General features: G+C 35.2%; 1 protein-coding gene across 3 annotated transcripts in view; it reads left to right on the top strand.

Moving 5' to 3' along the window:
* SBF2 (SET binding factor 2) overlaps positions 1–17,459 on the top strand; it is a 467,005-nt gene that overhangs the window by 296,734 nt on the left and 152,812 nt on the right. For all 3 annotated transcript variants that reach the window (XM_025848643.2, XM_025848644.2, XM_073882924.1), the window contains exons 15-16: positions 3,579–3,688; positions 5,099–5,248. In XM_025848643.2, coding sequence (XP_025704428.1) covers positions 3,579–3,688; positions 5,099–5,248 — 260 coding nt within the window. The remainder of the gene's footprint in view (positions 1–3,578; positions 3,689–5,098; positions 5,249–17,459) is intronic.

Below are 17,459 nucleotides of genomic sequence, written 5' to 3' on the forward strand. Positions count from 1 at the left end.
ACTTTTGTAATTATTCCTGGTAGGAATTTTAGTTTGCTACAAACTGCTCCATCATACCTAGAAGTAAGTGTAATTTTATTACCAATGGATAACAGTATAGTCATTGTATATTTACAGAGTAATGTTAATTTGCCATTATTTTCCAAAGAATTAATAGCTTTTTCTTAAGTGTTGATTGGACTTTCACTAGAGAAAAGGATGGAGAAGGTAGAAATGTTAGGGTAAATAGTTATCTTTTGATGGAGTTAGGTAATTTTAATATTCATAAGCTAGTTGAGTACCTTCTTTAAATACCCACATGAACAGATGAGGAGTTTGTTTAAAATTTAATTTGCTTGAATTGTCTTAATTGTCTCAGTATTATCTTTGTATAATCTCTTTACTTTCCTAATTTTCAATCCACATTGAATTCTTTCTTTAGATATGTGTAGAGTTTCTCACTATAATCAGTGAGAGAGATACACATGACTCACTATTTAGCCCTGCGTGTAAAACCTGAATGAATGAATGAGTGAATACAGGAACCTCTGTCCAACTTTCTTGTTCATTTGGGTTGATCAGAATCAGGATTTTCTTTGTACTAAAATTAAAAGGTATGAATATTCCATTTTACATGATACTCATTTAATATGAGTGTAAAATTGCTTTGTCCCCTTATGAGGCATTCACATTTTGAGGGGTTAATTAGTTTCCACCCATTCCTCAGAGGAGCCAGAGTAATGGTGATTGACTGGAACTAGCATTAGAAAGCTAAAGCCTTAGAAAGGAAGCCCGGGGAAGTCAAGTACTCATAAGCCAGAGTTGTCATCAGATGTTAGAAAGTATTAGAATGCCACAGCTGGGCATTTGGCCAATCTGAAGTATCAGTAACTCTAAGTGAAGAATTTTCTTCTGGGAGTGAACTAAGTCATAGTCTCAAATACTCAAGTAACTAAACAGACTTACTACCAGAAAATGTGGGTTGTTTTTTTTTTAACTGCTTGCCCTAAAGAAAATTTAAAATACTGCTGAAGAGATTTTGGAATTAAAAGTTTATAAACACAGGTTAAAGATGTTGCTCAATAAAATATGTGGGAGTATTTGGAGACTCTAAGAAGTTTCCTACTCTAAATATAGATCGATTTCTATTTCAGTCTGTTCCACTGACCTTCATGTGTGGGAAGCCCCAGAGCACGCAAATTAAGAATGAGCATTTCAGGGCACCTAGGAGGCTCAGATGGTTAAGCGTCTGCCTTCGGCTCAGGTCATGATCCCAGGGTCCTGGGATCGAGTCCCGCATCAGGCTCCCTGCTCCACGGGAAGCCTGCTTTTCCCTCTGCCTCTCTCTCTCTCTCTCTCTCTCTCTGTCTCTCATGAATAAATAAATAAAATCTTTAAAAAAAAAAAGAATGAGCATTTCATACAGAAGAGTCATGTGAAATAATCTATTTAATCATCATGGTCATGCAGAATATCAGTGTTGCATGATTAAATCATTAAAAATGATTTGGGGGCGTCTGGGTGGCTCAGTCGTTAAGCATCTGCCTTCGGCTGGGGTCGTGATCCCAGGGTCCTGGGATCGAGCCCCACATCAGGCTCCCTGCTCAGCGGGAAGCCTGCTTCTCCCTCTCCCACTCCCCCTGCTTGTGTTCCCTCTCTCGCTGTGTCTCTCTCTGTCAAATAAATAAATAAAATCTTTTTAAAAAATGATTTGAAGAAAGCTGGTAAATATTGAGTTCTATTGTCTAGTTAATGATATGTGCCAATTGATTTCCTGATTCTGATAAAGTGCTCTAGTTAGGTAAGATGTCATCGTTGGGGGAAGCTGAAGTGACAAGTGCATGAGTCTTCTCTGTACTGTTTTGTAACTTTTCGTGAGCTTAAAATTATTCAAAATAAAGTTTTAAAAATGATTTGAAGGATATAAGATTTTGTATTGATGAAATGAAAGGGATGTTAATAAGTAAGATATGATAGTCTTTCTTCTTAGGTATGAGGGGAAGTGAAGGGATTATGCTTTTAGATTCCAAGAGCAGCCATCAAATATAAGGGGTCTTAAAAAGCAGAATCAGACCTATAAATGTAGAGAACAAACTGATGGTTGCCAGGGGAGGGAGGGGTTTGGGCAAAATGGGTCAAGGGAAGTGGGAGATACATGCTTCTAGTTATGAAATGAATAAGTAACAGAAATAAAAGACACAGCATGGGGGCGCCTGGGTGGCTCAGTGGGGTAAGCGCCTGCCTTCGGCTCAGGTCATGGTCCCAGGGTCCTGCAGTCAAGCCCCAGGTCAGGCTCCCTGCTCAGTGGGGAGCCTGCTTCTCCCTTTCCCTATACCCCTCTCCCTGCTTGTGCTCTCTCCCTCTTGCTCTTTCTCACTCTCTCAAATAAATAAATAAAATCTTAAAGAAAAGACAGCATAAGGAATACAGGCAATGATACTGTAATCGCTATATAACGGGACAGATGGTAGCTACACTTGTGGTGAACAAAGCATAATGTATAAACTTGTCAAATCACCAAGTTGTACACCTGAAACTAATGTAACATTGTGTGTCAACTACACTCAAATAAAAAGAAAAAAAAATATATATAAGGGGTCTTTCTTTTTGGCTTAAGAATTATTGATACTACATCTTTAGTACCAATGATACAGTAAAGGTGTTAGTGAAATTATACTTTTATTTAACTAATACTACTTTTATTTATATCCTTCTAATATTCTTTTAGTAAGGTAAATTTATTTTAAGTAATTTTACCCTGTGTATTAGACTAGAATTATTCAATCTTATGGTAAAGGTGACTGGTACATAGCTCATAGGACTAAAAAACCACTCCCGAGTTCATATAGCAATTCTTTTTTTTTTTTTAATGTTTTATTTATTTATCCATGAGAGTCAGAGAGAGAGAGAGAGAGAGAAAGGCAGAGGGAGAAGCAGGCTCCCCGCAGAGCAGGGAGCCCGATGCGGGCCTTGATCCTAGGACCCTGGGATCATGACCTGAGCCAAAGGCAGACGCTTAACCATCTGAGCCACCCAGGCGCCCTCATATAGCAATTCTTGAGCCATAATCATTTCTCTTTTTGTATAGTGCTTTCTCAAGTCATCTCTACTCAAATTTGTAGAATCTGATTTTTTGTGGTATGTGGTTTTTCTTTGGTAGTATTTTAGAAATACCAGCTTTTTTGTTAGTAGTCCTCTCACATATAAATATTACCTACTTTTGTCATGATACTGTACCCCAAACATTTGTCAGTTTGTTTACAATTCAAGTTAAAAGAGGATGTTTACTTTTGATTAATACAGTTTTACTGTACAGTATGAATTAATTTGCATGAGTTCATTTTATCATTGGAATTTCTCCTGTGAAATTATCCTCAATAAGCCATTGACTAGCCTGACATTTCAAAACCTAAATATGTAATCAAAGTAATGAAATGGAATACCTTCAATGCCATGTAACCAGGGAAAAGAATAAATCCTAAATGTTGGTCATGTAAATAGTTACAGCCATATAAACTGTAAAGAGTAATATTCCTTTTGCTTTTGTAATTGCCAAAGGAGTTTAACTTATTTATGTTGTCTTTATATTCCTCTGCTAGTTTCGATAATGGATAAGGTGACAACAGTTTTCAACAGTGCACAGAGATTGGAAGTTGTTAGAAACTGCATCTCATTCATATTTGAAAATAAAACATTGGAGACTGAAAAGGTAATAAAATGCCTTCTTTCCCAAGTAAGCGTTCATCATTTCCCTTTCAGATTTACATATTTAGCTTGCCAAATGACCTCTCCTCCAATTCCATCTCTTTTCCTTATCAAGTGTCCTTTCACTGTTTAGATCATTTTATTTTTTTTATTTTTTTAAAGATTTTATTTATTTATTTGACAGAGAGAGACACAGTGAGAGAGGGAACACAAGCGGGATGAGTGGGCGAGGGAGAAGCAGGCTTCCCACAGAGCAGGGAGCCCGATGCAGGACTCGATCCCAGGACCCTGGGACCATGACCCAAGCCGAAGGCAGACGCTTAATGACTGAGCCACCCAGGCACCCCCAAATTTAACATTTTAAATATAATTTTCTTTAAAGAATCTAGTCAGAATAAGAAATGAATTGTAAAAATAGTGGTATTCAACTTAAATGTGCCTCATTAAATCACATTTTCTTGCCTTCTTTAGGAAAATGTGTTAAACATAATGTAATCTTAGTGACTCATCATAGCTCTGAACATCTATTACAAGAGGCTAAAGCATGAAGAGAGTAACATTTTTACCCTTATAGTAAATGACCCCAAGCCTTTTTAGGTTTTGACTTTTTTTTTTTGGTTTCCATCTTCTCTTTTGCTTGAAGTGTAATATACTTCCTTTTGCTTTTCTTGCTTTCAGGTTTTACATCCTGTTTCTTGTATCTGCCTATAATATTGTTATACTCTCAGACTTTTTCCCTTCCTTCTTATTTGCTCCTTTATTCTATATTTTTTAGGTTTTCAGAGTTAAGTAAGCCTATTATTATTTTATATAAAGTACATTAACTAGGCTCTGAATGGTAAACTGGGAGAGACATTCTTCTGGGTGATAAAGTGGAAGAATTTTAATGCATAAATCTAGATATTTCTGTTTGTTGATCTGAGTCCTTTTCCCTTCTTTATTATGATATTGAAATGAGAAGAGGAGATGTAGAATTTTCTAGTCATAAATTAAAATTGACTAGTGATTAAATAACTTAATAATTTAAAAGAATAAAATCACCTGTGTTTCTTGTCATTTTAGTTTTTCCTTCTATTTTTGCCACAGAGATGTGGCCAGTTATTGGAAGAAGGTATCTAAGTGTCATGAGTGTTTTGGTAACCAAAGTTTTGTTGAGTTTTTTTATTAAGTAAGTTAATGTTTTTTAACTTATTACATAAATCAGTTCTTATTTTTCATGGTGGCTTACAAATAAAAATAACAATAAACCCATCTATTTTATAATTGTTCTTAATAGCAAATCCACTCTTTTCTGGAAGTTTAATTCTAATATCTTTGTTAAATGGTTTATAGGGTGCCCTTGAATTTTCACTGTGATTGAATGTTGTTTTTTTCCACTGATACCTTTCGTTCACTTCTGCTTCTCTTGCCTTAGACCCTTCCAGCTGCATTGAGAGCCCTTAAAGGAAAGGCAGCAAGACAGTGTCTCACTGATGAGCTGGGTTTACATGTCCAGCAAAACCGGGCTATTTTAGACCATCAACAGTTTGACTATATAATAAGGATGATGAACTGTACTCTACAGGTAATTTTTATTTCTTTCAGATTATTCCTAATATTTGAGAATACTTTTTATTTTTCCAGGAGATTCTGTAATTATTGATATCTCAAGTTCTTGTGCCTTCCACAGTGAATAGGATGAAGAACCAATATCCATACCATTTCTGTCAGAAACATTTATTACTTGGCATAAATATTGAGTTTTTCATACTACTGTTGTTTTCTCTTGAAAAATACTAGGGTAGAGAAGCCTGGGTGGCTCAGTCAGTTAAGCGTCTCCTTTGGCTCAGGTCATGATCTCGGGGTCCTGGGATTGAGCCCCACATCGGGCTCTCTGCTTAGCAGGGAGTCTGCTTTTCCCTCTCACTCTCCCTCTGTGCTCTGTCTCTCTCTCTCTCAAATAAAATAAAATCTTAAAAAAAAAGAAAAATACTAGGTTATTTTGTTTTTTAAGGAAACTTTCTGAAAATGAAAAATGAAAAGTCATCTTTATGACATTCAGTTTTATGTTACTCAATGTTAGATTATTTAATAATTACTTAATAATTTTAATTATTCATTTCAGTCAGTTTTTAATTGTACTCTTAAGGTAGAGGGTAATGAGTGATGGATAATTCAAGTTATAAATGAATTACTTAAGTATCTACTAAGCACCATGCATAAAGGTCAAAAAATACTTCTACTTGGCATCAAAATATATATATTATCTTATAGAAATAAACTTCCCATAAAATAGTGAAGACAATTTAGGAGAAGCAAATAATCTGATTTCTCCATCCTGTCTCACATGTTAGATATTTTATGACATTGACATCATATTCTTTACAAGTGATACAAATACTATTTCTCAAACTTTTTGCACGAGGAGAAGAATGTAATTAAATATTAAGAATTCAAAGACTATCTGTGAGACTCTAGAGAAAGTAAACAAAATGCATGTTAAATTCTGTTAGATTGGAAAATGAGAATTACTAGGTATAATTAATAATAAAACTTATGGGTGAAAGAAGGCCTAATTAAATGGAAAGATACACCATGTCCATGAGTTGGAAAACTCAATATTGTGAAGATATCAATTCTCCCCAAAATAATCAATAGAGGCAATGCAATTTCCATCAGAATTCCAACTAGAAGAGCAAAAGCCTAAGAATTACGAACATATTCCTAAAACAACAACAACAACAACAAACTTGGGAATTGGTCCTGTCAGATATCAAAAATTAGTTTAAAAGAAGACATATAAAGAAAGGAAGAAAAAGAAAGAAAGAAAAAAAGAATACATACAAATGGCCAAAAGGTACCTGAAAATGTGTTCAGCATCACTGATCATCAGGGAAGTACAAATCAAAATCACCATGACATACCACCTCACATTTGTTAGAATGGCTATTACCAAAAAGATAAAAGGTAAGTGTTGAGAAGGATGTGGAAAAAAGGGAACCCTTGTGCACTGTTGGTAGGAATGTAAATTGATACAACTGCTATGAAAAACACAAAATTAAAACCAGAACAAGTATATGATACAACAGTCCCACTTCTCAGTATATCCAAAGGAAAACAGGATATTGAAAAGGTATCTGCACCCCCATGTTCACTGCATTTTTAACAATAGCCAAGATATGAAAACAACCTACGTGTCTATCAGCAGATGAATAGGAAAAGAAGATGTGGTATATATAAGCAATAAAAGTATTCAACCATGAGAAAGAAGGAAGTCCTGCCATTTGCAATAACATGGATAGATGTTGAAGGCATCATGGTAAGTGAAATAAGCCAGACAGAGAAAAATAAATACTGCATGGTATCACAGATATGTAGAATATTTAAAAAAAAAAAAAAAGTCAAACTCTTAGAAACAGGGTAAAAAAGTAGTTGCCAGGGCCTGAGGGGTGGGGGAAACAGGGAGAAGTTGGTAAGAGGTGTACACTTTTAGCTATTTGCTGGCTAAGTCCTGAGGATCTAATTTAAAATGTGGTGACTGTAGTTGATAAAACTGTATTATGTACTTGAAATTTGCCAAGAGAGTAGAACTTAAATATTTGTACCAAACGTCAACAACAACAACAAAACAGATAAATATGGAAATCCTTTCACGATGTATGCTTAATCACCACCAGGTACACTTGAAATATTTTAACATTTTATTTATAAATTATACCTCAACAAAACTTAAAACAATTTTTAATTAGTTTAAAACTGTAGTAATTAAGACAGTGTGGTATTGGCACAATCATAAAGAGATTGACCAAAAGAACAGAATATAGAACAGCATTCATAAACGGATGATCACAGATAATACACAGAGGTACACATATATGGGAATGTGACTTATGACAAAATTGTCATTTCAGATCAGTGACAAGAGGATAAAAACTTCAGTAAATAGTGCTGGGACAATTAGGTGACCATGTACACAAAAAATGTACAGATACCTCACTGGTGTATGATACCACACTATACATTAAAAGCAGTTTCATGTGGACTAAAGACTTAAATATGAAAAGCCAACCTTTACAGTTTTTCAAACAATCTTTAAAGGAGATATCCTTGACTTTAGGGTAGGGATAGATTTGTTAAACAAATCACAAATAGTGCTGATTAAAAGAAAAGATTGATAAATTTGACTACATTAAAATTAAGAATATAGTCTGTGACCCAGTGATTCCACTCTTAGATGAGCTCTTACCCATATACCAAGAGACATGCACAAAAATGTTCATAGGAACATTGTTTGAAATAGCAGAAAACAAAACAACTAATATGCCAACCAGCATTAGAATGAATAAATAAATTGTGCTTTTTATATTAGAATATTTTTTAGTAGAGAAAATGAATTGTAGCTACAAGGAACAATGTAGATGAATCTTGAAGATACATCTGCACAAAAATAAAAGGACAATCCAATTACAATATGGTTCTATTAGTATAAAATTTAAAGCATGTAATATATTATTTAGAAATATATAATTTAGGGATACAACATATATGGTAAAACTATAAAGAAAAGCAAGGCAATGTATACATATATTAAATCACCACATTGTACCCTACAATTTTATTTCTCAATTACACCTCAGTAAAACTAGGAAAAAAGGAAATCAAGGTAATAATAAAGAAAATATTGAAGAAAATTACCTTGGAGGGACAGAGAGGAAGGGCAGGTGACACAGAGACCTTCAATGGTAATGGTAATACTCTATTTCTTAAACTAGATATATGAGTATTCATTGTGTCATTGTTCTTTATAACCTTGTAACTTATAAACCTTCAGGTCGTAGGGTACTGCTATTAAATTTTTTTTGCAGGGCTTATTTTTCTCTTCAAACTCATTTCAAAGGATATCTTTCTCCGAAATTCTAACTTAAAATCTAGCATAAAAAATTCAATCTTGTAACAAGTACTCTGTAGTTTGTTTAAGCAAATTGACAAGACAGGAGATGATTCACCTTTACTGGAAGACATTCTTATTTTAAAAAGTATTTTATACTAGCTATAATAGTTTATAATAATAGCAATAATTAAAAGCAACCTAAATGTTTACCATTTGGATATTGATTAATTTAATTATGTACGACTATTTGGAATACTGCTCAGCTACAACATAAAAAAAATAGATCTGTAATATGTTCCCATATGGAAAACTTCTATCATATATTGCTAGGTAGGCAAAACGGAAGTTACATAAAGTAGATCTAATATGATTCTATTTTTGACCTAAAATTACACATGTGTATTATAACATACTAAAAATTTAGAAGCATATTTGCAGTAAATCCTAAATAATAGTTACTTCTGGTGTATGGATTAGGCACACACACACACACACACACATGCTTAGTTAAATTATATAAAACATAAGCATATATTTTATAAATTAAAAAAAGATTCTTTTTGTAGGAAGGACATCATTGAGCACCTTTATGAGAAGAATAAAACATAATAAATTTGACCTAAATAAAGCCACGTCTTTTGTTACTTTGCTGCTATATTTATAGAGAACAAACGAATTTGATTAACAGATGAAGGTCTCTAGAAGCCCTAAAGTTAGGTAATTTCTTGGTACCCTATGACTGCTGATAAAACTACAAAAACTATTTTAGGAAGCTTTTTTTCCATTAGTACCTTCTGTGCTGTTTATTAACTTAGGAATTAAGTTTTAAGGTTTCTTTAAATTTAATTTTAGCATACACCAATTAATCACTTATAGAAGAGCCAGGTACCCTCAGGCTATGAATATTTTCCTTTTTCATTTGAATAATCATATTTCTGGGGAGAAAAAGGCATGGATGTTTTTTTCTGCTTTCAAATACACCTGGGCTAAGGCACTTAATATTTTTTAATGCAGTATTTCATAAGTACATAAAAATGGATCCTGTCTTTATTCCAGCACATGCTGTTGTTTAACATTATATAGAGGCTCTTCTCAGTTATAAATGGGCTCACATGTGATATTTTTATTTTAATGGGTTATTTATTACTAACTTGGGATTTGTTAGTATTTATATTCTTGTTGCAACAATGTTACTTGTGGGGATTTAACGTGACATTCTGAACATTTTTTACAAAAGCGTAGAGTTTCAAGGCAGAGAGGCCAAACATCTGTGTTGGTATTTTAAGAAAGAAACCTCAACTAAGTGAACTAATTTTTAGCTAGTGATTCAAAAACTTTAGTAATTTTTGCTTTTCGTGATTTTGAAGTTATTCTGTCCTTCTCTGTCCTCAAGGGAAAATAAAGTGGAACATGAGTATTATAGGGGACTATTTTATTTATTAGGTTCTTTCAATGCCAAGGAAATTTTTTAAAGGACTGGTTTATAGAGGTTATAGATTATTCCTATGTATCATCTCATTTCAAATAACATCATATTTGGGGTGTTTTTATAACTGAGATTATTATAAATCTCTCCAAAAATATCATGGCCTCAATTCTTTTCATTTTTAGCAGAGACATGATTAAAACTTTAGCAGATACATGATGTCAAAATTGTAGCTAAAATTTTTTAAAGATTTTTGTTTATTTATTTGTCAGAAAGAGAGAGAGAGCACAAGAAGGGGGGACAGCAGGCAGAGGGAGAAGCAGGCTCCCCAGTGAGCATGGAGCCCATTGCAGAACTCGATTCCAGGACCCTGGGATCATGACCTGAGCCAAAGGCACTTAACTCACTGAGCCACCCAGGCGTCCCATTGCTGAAATTTTTTAACAATAAATTAGAATTAAAAAACCCAGTGAAGTCCTCCATTTTCAGCATCATAAACAACCGCGTGCTAGAGAAGCCCTCTCACTAATGTAGTAGAAATAGATCTTAGAAAAATTGTAAAAAGAAAAAAATTAAAAAAAAATACCCATGTGATTTTGATACATTGTTTCTTCTAAGAAGAAAAGGAAATTTCTAACAAGCCCTTCTTCTATTCTCAGGAAAAGGACAAATAGGGAAAACCAAATTCTGGGCAGTTAGCAGTTGGGAAAACCAAATTTGTGAGCACAATTAAGCACTGGCCTCTGTAGGAGAGCTGTTTAAACCTGAGAGTTTTGCATTAGTCTGGGACATTAAAAGAGAAAATAATCCCTATTCAATAGTAACATGCCCCTCACCCTTGCCTCTAAAAGAATCAGTTGTAAATCCTTTCTGGAAGAATGCAGCCCCAAATTAGGTAGTCAGGATTCCCACAGATTAAATTCAATAAAATATGAACTCATTATTTTAAAGTGATTGAATACCAAGGAAGTTAGCCAGTATGAATTAATGTCAACAGATACAACCAACAACAGATTTGCACTCTCCACGACTATATTTTGGGATTATCCAACTTGAATATATAATTAAAATATTTAAATAAATAAAAGATGGAGTACAAAATAAGCCAATAACCAGAAACTAACAAAAATGGACAGCTGAGTTTATATAATCACTTAAAATAAAAATTCAGAGGATGTGGAAAACTCAATATTGTTAAGATGTCTGTTCTCAGCAAATTGATTTATAGGTTGAATGCAATCCCAGTCAAAATTGCAACAGACTTTTCTATAGAGATTGACAGCTGGACTCTGCAATTTATATGGAGTTGCAGAGGACTGGCCAAAAAATCTTGAAAAAAGAACAAAATTGGATGACTTACACTACCTGATTTCAAGACTTATCAACCCACAATAATCAAGACACTGTGGTACTGACATAAGCACCAACAAATAGATCGGTGGAAAGAGCACGCAGAAACAGACCCACGTTTATGGGATTTTTGACAAAAGCACCAAAGTAACCCAATAGAGAAAGGGAAATTTTTCCCACAGATAGTAGTGGAATAACTGACTATCCCTATGGAAAAAAATGAGTCTCAACCTCTATGTCACATCAAACACAAGGATAACTTTGAGTTGTACAGTATAGATCTAAACATAAAATTTGAAACCATAAAACTTTTAGGGGAAAACACGGAATAGTTTCATGACTTAGGAATAGGCAACAGTTTCTTAGATCACAGAAAGTGATAACCAAAAAAGGAAAAAAAATGAGCATTATACTTTATCAAAATTAAAACTTATGCTCATCAAAAGACCCCATTATGAAAATGAATAGGCAAAACTGGGAAAAAATATTCCCAAAATATATATACATATATATGGCAAAGAACTGGTATCGTGTTTATATAAAGAGCTCCTACAATTTGAGAAGCGGAACAAACCAATTTTAAAAAATGGAAAATTTAAACAGATACTTCACAAAATAATATGTGACTGGTCAATAACCACATGAAAAAGGTCGCAATATCATTAGTCATCAGAGAAATGCAAATTAAAATCACTGTGAGAGACTACTATATAACCCACCCATATGCTAGGATTAGACTGACAATGCCAAATATTGGCAATGTTGTAAAGTAACTGGAAATCTTATACTTTATTGTTGAGAATGTAAACTGGTACAGTCACTTCAGAAAGAGAGTCTGAGAGAGTCTTTTAAAACTAAGCATATACAGGGCGCCTGGGTGGCTCAGTTGGTTAAGCAACTGCCTTCGGCTCAGGTCATGATCCTGCTCGGCAGGGAGTCTGCTTCTCCCTCTGACCCTCCCCCCTCCATGTGCTTTCTCTCTCTCTCATTCTCTCTCTCTCAAAAATAAATAAGTAAATAAATAATCTTTAAAAAAAACTAAGCATATACATAATAAAATAAAATTTAGAAAAAAACAAGCATATACCTATCCTATGATCCAACAATTTCATAATAATTGGTGTCTGCTATTTACTTTGAAATGTACTAAAATAATATGGATTAATGGATAGATAAATAATAAAGCAAGCCTAGTAAACTGTTCATGATACACTCTAAGGGGAAACATACAGGTGTTTCAGTGTAAAATTCTTTCAACTTTGATATATGTTTGAAATTTATTGGTATTAAGTAAACAAAGAAATACATAATTACAAAAAACTCAGTGAATAGGTTAAACATCAGTCTAGACACAGTGAAAGAATTCTAGGGAACTGGAAAATACACGTGAAGCAATTACACATAGTGGAGCAGAGAGAAACAGGAAGATGGAAAATGTGGAAGAGAAGATACAAGGAGGGGAGAGTGAAGTGGTCTAATACAATACTGTTCCAAGTGCTAGTCTGTGACAAGATAAGGAACTTGTGCTGGGATGTAAATCAGTGACTTTGTTTTCACTGAGAAAGTCTTACTATGAAAAAAACAAAAAACAAAAAGTAAACTACTAAACATTGGGCTTAGTGTGACTTCAGCTCACGGTTGTCAGTATCTCAGAAAGTAACCAAAGATCCTGCCTTATTAAAGAAGAGAGGCTTCAAAGTCTAAGCCTCAGATTTTGTCAAGGCTGAGAATTCCAAACACCAAGAAAATGTTTTCATAAAAATTCATTGGTTGCTGGGTAGATTCTTATATTGGGCTCTTAGGCTGAGGACTCAGAAAATAGGAAACCACAGAGGAGTTTAAAAGTATGAGAAAAAAAGGCTTCTATTCTGGAACCCCAAACTTCCACATCAGATTGACTTAATCTAGATTTTTTTTTCTGAGGTGGTTGATACCTTTATTGCTTTGGAGGTGGAGGGCAGGTGCTCAGGAGCTCTTGGGGTGGTTCCGGTTCTTCACCATTGTAAGCTTCTGGCTGTGCAGGATGGTGCTGGCTCTGTGAATGGCATCCATGCACAGATCTGGGCAGTACTTGTTCTTGAAGATCACGTGCATGATGCTGCTGAGGATGGCCCAGGCATTCTTGTTAATGGCGGCTCGCACATAGGAGGTGGCGGGTTTTCGCTGGTATCTCTACCATATGACCACCACTACGCCTTTGCCCTTGGCCATGGGCCCACAGCCTTGGGGTGAATCAGCCTGTTGCAGTGGAAGGAGTTGTGAGCCTTCAGGTTATTGGGCTCGGTGCTGTATGTCTGCTTGTTCCTCTTGATCCAAAAGCTGGAGCAGTTCCCCACAACCATACATTCTGCTTGGGTGGGTGGACATGGTACAGCTCCACTCACTAGCATGGCTGGAGGTAGAAAGAGCAATCTACAAAATTTTAAGGACACTCATGCACTGTATGTATGTATGAAGTAGCAAATTTGGGGATTTTGTTAAGTGCTGTGGTCTGAATATGTTCTCCCAGGTTCATATGTTGGAGACTTAACCCCTAAGGTGATGGTATTAGGAGGTGGGGCTTTGGGGAGGTGATAAGATCATGAAGATGGAGCCCTCATGAATGAGATTAATACCCTTATAAAAGAGAGTCAGCATAGCTCTCTTTGTCCCTTCCACCATGAAAGGATATAAAAAGTCTACAACCTGGAAGAGGGCCCTCAGCAGACCATGCCGCATCCTGATCTTGAACTTCCAACCTCCTAAACATGAGAACTAAATTTCCATTGTATAAACCACTCAGTCTATGGTATTTTGTTACAGCAACCCAAAACAGACTAACACATTAAGAGTATATTAATCAGTAGAATACATTTTACTTACCAGGGTAAGTTTTTTACTTCCTTTTTCTCTTCTCTTCCTTCATTTACTGATTTCTACTCTATACTAGTCTCTATACTAGATATGGAGATACACTTCATACTGAAGTGATTAAGATATCCTGGTTCTTAAGGAGTTCACAATCCAGAAGGAAAATCTCACAGGTAAATATATATAATATAGTGGGATATGCACTGATAGAGATTTGTGTAAAACTCTGAATGCTATTAAAGGATTACTGGATTTTGAGTGGGAAGGACATGGTCACAGAAGGCATTTGTCAGACAAGAATTGAAAGGGAAAGTATTCCAGATAGAGGAAGTTGTTAGTAGGAAAACAAATATAGAAAGGGCCTGTGTTTTTGAAAATTGAAAAATATTTCTGTGTTGCCAAATGTAGGGTAGAAAGATGGTGGGAGATGAGAGAAGTAGGTAGAGTAACTTCTGGTTAAAGTGAACAGATTGAATATGGACATTTAACTTCAGCTACCACCCAAAACTCCAGTAAAACAAAAGCAAAAGATTTTTTTAAATGTAGAAACCCACAGGCAAAGCAGGAGAGGAGACAAGAGCAATGACATTTTGGATACTGGAAAGCTGCTGTTGAATGACTTTATTTAGCAGACTCAAGACCGCCTTTTCCTAACTGATGGTTGTAAAAGCCTTGAAGCAGCCCAATTTGCAGAACTGCAAAAGGCTTAGGGATTGGGGACATCAAGTAATCTCTGAAAACAGGAGGTTTAGGTGGGGCTAAAACATTAAAAAGAGGATTTGTTGAAAGTCCCCTTAGGATGCAGTTGGATTGCCCTCCTAGAAAATTTTTCAATTCTGTGTAAATAGCCAACTGCCCCTCCTTTACCCTGGTAGAAGATTAGAGGTTTGTTTGTTTGTTTGTTTGTTTGTGTTTATTTTTTAAGGGAGAGGACATCACTACCCTGGGAGACACTAGGTCTAGCTGAGGGGAATTCTGGTTTTCTGCAAACAAGGGAGTTAAGTGAATGCCAAATATTGAGAATACCAGTAGACTTTCTGCCTTCAGCTCCCAGAACTCTGGCAACTTGTTCTCAAGTCAGGAAAATGGAAAACAGTTCTTTGAGAAATGTGAACAGCCAGAGAAAAAGATTTTACTAAAGATACTGAGATTAGGAGTTTCTCATCCAAATAGCTCAACCAGATCATGCTAAAATGGAGCTTACAGTCAGCAGGCTTCACCATGTACACATTCTTTTTATTTTGTCATTCTTTGCTTTACCTTGTGTGGAGTATGAACTAAGCAGAAGGACCCCAAAACAAAGTTAGTACCTATACCATTGTTCCCCAAATCTGCTTTCATTCCCCACTCTCCCTTGTGAGAGAACCATCTAGTCATCATCCATAATTGTCCTGTCCTTCTTCTTGGGTACATGTATCACTCTGTTGGCCTCAGACAACCTCAGCTTTCTTCTGGCTCTGAAACTGGGTTAGCCACAGTCACTGCTACCCTCTGGAAATAGGCCCAAAGAAATTAAATAGTTTTCCCAAATCACAGAGCTCATACATCAAAGAGGTGAGTTCTGAATCTAGTTTTTGTTTTTTGTTTTTATTCACTCTGTGCCTTTAGCTCACCGATGCTGTGTTCTTCAAAACAAAATAGGTGGCAATTAGATGCTCTATAGCTAAATTTAAATTTAGATCAGAAGCCTGTGTTCTGGAAACTTGTGGATCTTTTTTTTTTTCTTCCATTTTTGAAAGTAACAGTTGCTATAGAAAAACTCAACCTGGGCGCCTGGGTGGCTCAGTCGGTTAAGTGGCTGCCTTCGGCTCAGGTCATGATCCCAGGGTCTGGGGATCGAGTTCTGCGTCAGGCTCCCTGCTCGGCGGGGATCCTGCTTCTCCCTCTCCCTCTGCCTGCCTCTCTACCTACTTGTGCTCTCTATCTCTCTGTCAAATGATTAATTAAAAAATATTAAAAAAAAAAAACTCAACCCTAACTGAATTAAAACAGACTGTATTGTTCGTTATTGTACACTCAACATCCAGAATGGCACTTGGTGCACAGAAAGTATTCAGATATGTTTGAATGTATAAATGATAATATAATTAATTTTTTCTAAGTACAATTTTTTAATAAAGATAATTACAAAAGATGGAAAAATCGTTCAGAAAGGCCAATTACTTCTTTAATAGATGAGTTTTTTGATATAATAATTGACATTGATTTTAAATACTATCACATAAAGCATGGTGAAGAAAAGAAATTTTGCTTTATAATTAGAAAGCTCACAGTAAAACTTGCCAAGAAAAATAAAAACAAAAAAAGCCATTTTGAAAATAAATACAGCCCATGCCGAATTAGTATAAAATGAAGCCAGAAGTCTTCAGAAAGAAAAAATTTTTTCTTCCCAATATTTTCTCACTCTCTTATGGTTTCTGAGATTGGTGAGGGTTCAAGGCTTGAGATTCAAGGGTTGCTAAGCTGTTCTGATTTAGCACTTTTAGTATCTATTTTTTCACCCTATTGTCTTTGGATTTGGAAGCAGTAATTATTGAAATAAGATTCCACTTTTCTAAGTTACTTATTAAGGAACTAACTTCCTTGTTTACAATTTTGAGTTTCAGATTTAGGAGGAAATTTATTAAGAAGTTATTTATTCTAACAGCTGTAAGGTTCAGGTCAAATCTTCACCTACCACTATTCAACCAAGATCATTGATGAGAACTTATTGATAAATACAGTGGAAAGTTTTCAATTCTTATCTTATTTGACAGTTGGTAGCATTTCATGATGCTCTTTACAAAACCTTCCTCCCATATCTTTGATAATATTTCCCCTGGTTTTCTACTTCTTTTGAATTTCTTTTTCAGTCATTTTGATAGGGCTTCTCTTCCCTCAGCCTTGCAAATGGTGATGTTCATTTTTACATCTTTAGATACATTTTTAGATTATCTGCCAGTCCAAGATTCTCCCAGGCAATCTTACTCATCCCCATTTACCATCTTTTACTTATGCCCTCCAGATTTGTATCTCAAGCCCAAATCTACCTCTTAAGTTTCAGAGCTTAATATCCTGCCGGTTATTGTCCATCTGTGCTTGAATGTCCCAAAGCTATTAGATGTTATGGTCCAAACTGAAATAATAATCTTTTACCCCCATTTCCAGCTACTACCCACAAACTCTTCCTGTTGAGTTTCCTACTTCAACAAATGGCACCAATAAGCCTAAAACATGGAATTAGACTTTCTCTTAGCTTTATCCTCCTATCTGTTCAGCCACTGAGTCCTGTATATTTTA

Source organism: Callorhinus ursinus, unplaced genomic scaffold, assembly GCF_003265705.2.
Source record: "Callorhinus ursinus isolate GAN/ISIS: 27379988/994484 unplaced genomic scaffold, GSC_fseal_2.0 scaffold49, whole genome shotgun sequence".
Lineage (NCBI taxonomy): Eukaryota > Metazoa > Chordata > Mammalia > Carnivora > Otariidae > Callorhinus > Callorhinus ursinus.